General features: G+C 46.7%; 1 protein-coding gene across 5 annotated transcripts in view; it reads right to left on the bottom strand.

Moving 5' to 3' along the window:
• The window catches only part of LOC310939732 (cGMP-dependent protein kinase 1-like), a 19,546-nt gene that overhangs the window by 10,303 nt on the left and 4,243 nt on the right, over positions 1 to 5,000 (bottom strand). For all 5 annotated transcript variants that reach the window (XR_014593052.1, XR_014593053.1, XR_014593054.1 and 2 more), the window contains 2 exons: positions 611 to 716; positions 403 to 466 (listed from right to left, as the gene is read on the bottom strand). Coding sequence is in view for 1 of the 5 variants with exons in the window: in XM_083904561.1 (XP_083760687.1) it covers positions 403 to 466; positions 611 to 716 (170 nt within the window). In the remaining 4 variants the exon portion in view is untranslated. The remainder of the gene's footprint in view (positions 1 to 402; positions 467 to 610; positions 717 to 5,000) is intronic.

Here is a 5,000-nt window from a genome sequence, read left to right as displayed (position 1 = left end):
GCTCCGCCTCCTTCCGAGGCTAACGTCAGAGGGTAACGTCAGAGACTAACGTCAGTTGCTAACTTCAGAGGCTAACGTCAGAGGCTAACATCAGAGGCTAACTTCAGAGGCTAACATTAGTTGCTAACGTCAGAGGCTAACGTCAGACGCTAACGTCAGTGGCTAACGTCAGAGGCTAACGTCAAGGGCTAATGCCAGAGGCTAACTTCAGTGGCTAATGTCAGAGGCTAAAGTCAGACGCTAACGTCAGTGGCTAACGTCAGAGGCTAACTTCAGAGGCTAACAGTGAGTCGATAACAGTACCATGTGTGCGACTAATTTAACGTCTAAAGGAGGCGGGGCTTGCACTGAGGCACAGGTGATTGACATCATTTGATGGGCGTGGCTTATTCAATGTCTCACCTCCTCCATGACATCAGCGAGTTTACTGAGAGTTTCCTCTGAGAGAGTCTGGAAGGACGGGACACTGGAGAGGAGGGGGCGGGGACAAGGAGGGGGGGCGGAGACAGAGAGGGAGGGGGCGGGGACAGGGAGGGGGCGGAGACTGTTTGAATATTGTGGGCGGGGTCTGCAGGTAGCCATGAGGGCGGCCATGACAGTGAGCTCTGACCTCTTGAGGAAGTCCATGTACTCTGCGTGTTTGATGAGTCCGGTCCTCATCATTATGGTCTGGAAACACTGACGGTCGATCGCCCACAGCTTCACAGGAGAGAGAGCTGCAACACACACACACACACACACACACACACACACACACACACACACTGTGTAGCTGCATATAAACACATATCACTGTTCATATAGTACACAGACGTTACCATGGCAACTCTGCCTACACACACACATTTGTCACAATGAACTTAAAATATATTTATTCTCCATTTAATTTCATGTGTGTGTGTGTGTGTGTGTGTGTGTGTGTGTGTGCGTCTGTGTGTGTGTGTGTCTATTTATAATCTACATCCAAATCTGCAGCTGCAGGGAGATTAAACTGTCAGACATCCCATAATAAACAAGCACTGATGCTCAGACAGAGCTGGTTACCGTGGTAACAAGAACATGTACTGTGTGTGTGTGTGTGTGTGTGTGTGTGTGTGTGTGTGTGTGTGTGTGTGTGTATTTGTTGTCTTTTTTTTTCATCAGGACCAGTTGTCCATGGAGACCAAAACCTGGTCCTAATGTAAATGATGGAGATACTAGTGTCTCTGTTACCATGGCAACAACAGGAGAAACTCCACAGCAACACTGATGCTACTATAGCTATGAATGCTAATGCTAGGTGTGTGTTCCATTTTAATTGGAGCTTGGAAGTCGTAACTGAGAGAGTTAGCATCGCGGGTCGTTAGCCACTGTTAGCGAACAACAGCAAAGCAGCGTCTGGTTTAAATCTTCATTTTAAAATGAAATTAATAAAACAGAAGTTTTACTTCAGAACTGTTTCTGAAGAAAGCAAAGTTTGCTAACACTAACATCACAACAGCTAACAATGCTAACTGTAAATATGCTAACTCTGCTGCTACTGCTGCTAACAGGAGTGCTACACTGACATTTATGAATAAAATGTCTGTTTCAACTTTATTTCAGTTGACTGAATGTTAGCATGCTACATTAGCTTCAGGTTTTCGCTGGAAATGAATCGACATTTAAACCTTTAAATATCTTCTTTAAACTCTGTGACTTCATTAAAACGCTTCATAAAAACTGATGATGATGATGATGATGATGATGAAGAAGCTAACGATGAAGCAGCAGCTGGAGCCTCGTTAATCTGAAGATAACGAGAGAAAAAAGCTCCAGCAAACGGAAACAAATCCTCTCGAACCTCGAGCTGCTGCCAAGAGACGTCCACGCTACAACTCGCCTCATTGGACGAAACTGTGTTGCCGAGCAACAAGGTTTTAACAAGTGCTGTAACCAGGAAACACTGAGAAAAGTTAGACACACACACACACACACACACACACACACACACACACACACACACACACACACACACACACACACACACACACATGAACCCAAAGGAAACATTTTCCTCTGATGAAGAAAACAGAGTCAGTGACTGAAGTCACATGATCACGTCTTTATCTTCACTGTTAAACACACTTTATAAACCGTGACTTTGGTGTGAGAGAGTGAGTGACTTTGGTGTGGGAGAGTGAGTGACTTTGGTGTGGGAGAGTGAGTGAATTTGGTGTGGGAGAGTGAGTGACTTTGGTGTGGGAGAGTGAGTGACTTTGGTGTGAGAGAGTGAGTGACTTTGGTGTGTGAGAGTGAGTGACTTTGGTGTGAGAGAGTGAGTGACTTTGGTGTGGGAGAGTGAGTGACTTTGGTGTGGGAGAGTGAGTGACTTTGGTGTGGGAGAGTGAGTGACTTTGGTGTGGGAGAGTGAGTGACTTTGGTATGGGAGAGTGAGTGACTTTGGTGTGGGAGAGTGAGTGACTTTGGTGTGGGAGAGTGAGTGACTTTGGTGTGAGAGAGTGAGTGACTTTGGTGTGTGAGAGTGAGTGACTTTGGTGTGAGAGAGTGAGTGACTTTGGTGTGAGAGAGTGAGTGACTATGGTGTGGGAGAGTGAGTGACTTTGGTGTGGGAGAGTGAGTGACTTTGGTGTGAGAGAGTGAGTGACTTTGGGGTGTGAGAGTGAGTGACTTTGGTGTGGGAGAGTGAGTGACTTTGGTGTGGGAGAGTGAGTGACTTTGGTGTGGGAGAGTGAGTGACTTTGGTGTGAGTGACTTTGGTGTGGGAGAGTGAGTGACTTTGGTGTGGGAGAGTGAGTGACTTTGGTATGGGAGAGTGAGTGACTTTGGTGTGAGAGAGTGAGTGACTTTGGGGTGTGAGAGTGAGTGACTTTGGTGTGTGAGAGTGAGTGACTTTGGTGTGGGAGAGTGAGTGACTGGTGTGTGAGAGTGAGTGACTTTAGTGTGGGAGAGTGAGTGACTTTGGTGTGGGAGAGTGAGTGACTTTGGTGTGGGAGAGTGAGTGACTTTGGTGTGGGAGAGTGAGTGACTTTGGTGTGGGAGAGTGAGTGACTTTGGTATGGGAGAGTGAGTGACTTTGGTGTGAGAGAGTGAGTGACTTTGGGGTGTGAGAGTGAGTGACTTTGGTGTGGGAGAGTGAGTGACTTTGGTGTGGGAGAGTGAGTGACTTTGGTGTGGGAGAGTGAGTGACTTTGGTGTGGGAGAGTGAGTGACTTTGGTGTGGGAGAGTGAGTGACTTTGGTATGGGAGAGTGAGTGACTTTGGTGTGAGAGAGTGAGTGACTTTGGGGTGTGAGAGTGAGTGACTGGTGTGTGAGAGTGAGTGACTTTAGTGTGGGAGAGTGAGTGACTTTGGTGTGGGAGAGTGAGTGACTTTGGTGTGGGAGAGTGAGTGACTTTGGTGTGGGAGAGTGAGTGACTTTGGTGTGGGAGAGTGAGTGACTTTGGTGTGGGAGAGTGAGTGACTTTGGTGTGGGAGAGTGAGTGACTTTGGTGTGGGAGAGTGAGTGACTTTGGTATGGGAGAGTGAGTGACTTTGGTGTGGGAGAGTGAGTGACTTTGGTGTGGGAGAGTGAGTGACTTTGGTATGGGAGAGTGAGTGACTTTGGTGTGAGAGAGTGAGTGACTTTGGGGTGTGAGAGTGAGTGACTTTGGTGTGGGAGAGTGAGTGACTTTGGTGTGGGAGAGTGAGTGACTTTGGTATGGGAGAGTGAGTGACTTTGGTGTGAGAGAGTGAGTGACTTTGGGGTGTGAGAGTGAGTGACTTTGGTGTGGGAGAGTGAGTGACTTTGGTGTGGGAGAGTGAGTGACTTTGGTGTGGGAGAGTGAGTGACTTTGGTGTGAGTGACTTTGGTGTGGGAGAGTGAGTGACTTTGGTGTGGGAGAGTGAGTGACTTTGGTATGGGAGAGTGAGTGACTTTGGTGTGAGAGAGTGAGTGACTTTGGGGTGTGAGAGTGAGTGACTTTGGTGTGTGAGAGTGAGTGACTTTGGTGTGGGAGAGTGAGTGACTGGTGTGTGAGAGTGAGTGACTTTAGTGTGGGAGAGTGAGTGACTTTGGTGTGGGAGAGTGAGTGACTTTGGTGTGGGAGAGTGAGTGACTTTGGTGTGGAAGAGTGAGTGACTTTGGTGTGAGTGACTTTGGTGTGGGAGAGTGAGTGACTTGGTGTGGGAGAGTAAGTGACTTTGGTATGGGAGAGTGAGTGACTTTGGTGTGAGAGAGTGAGTGACTTTGGTGTGTGAGAGTGAGTGACTTTGGTGTGTGAGAGTGAGTGACTTTGGTGTGGGAGAGTGAGTGACTGGTGTGTGAGAGTGAGTGACTTTAGTGTGGGAGAGTGAGTGACTTTGGTGTGGGAGAGTGAGTGACTTTGGTGTGTGAGATTGAGTGACTTTGGTGTGGGAGAGTGAGTGACTTTGGTGTGAGAGAGTGAGTGAGTTTGGTGTGAGAGAGTGAGTGACATTGGTGTGTGAGAGTGAGTGACTTTGGTGTGGGAGAGTGAGTGACTTTGGTGTGAGAGAGTGAGTGACTTTGGTGTGTGTGTCTCTCTCTCTATGTGTGTGTGTGTGTGTGTGTGTGTCTGTGTGTGTGTGTGTGTGTGTGTGTGTGTGTGTGTGTGTCTGTGTGTGTGTGTGTGTGTGTGTGTCTGTGTGTGTGTTCTTGTACTTGCGGCATACTGAGGACCAATGAGGGTTTTTAACCAACAAAGTGAGAAGTCATTTTTACAACAATTTTTACATTTTTTTATGTTTTCATTGAAATCACTTCCTTAGGTTGCTATAACATGTTATACTCAATTTGTCAACAAAAAAAAACAAACACATTTTGTTCGACATACTATAAGTATGATGTTTTTGTCAAATTTTGGACCAAAAATACAAAAAAAAAAACGTCTGGGGCTCCACCTGCAGACATTTTATGGTACTGCAACCAGTAGTTCTATATAGATGTCATTCATGAAATAGATATTTGTAATTGTGTTGATTTATAAAGTGGAAATGCTGGTCCTCACTTTGTCAGCACTTTT

The sequence above is a fragment of the Microchirus variegatus genome (genome assembly GCF_963457635.1).
Source record: "Microchirus variegatus genome assembly, chromosome: 18".
Taxonomy (NCBI): Eukaryota; Metazoa; Chordata; class Actinopteri; order Pleuronectiformes; family Soleidae; genus Microchirus; species Microchirus variegatus.
This window is presented reverse-complemented; position numbering and strand designations above follow the sequence as displayed.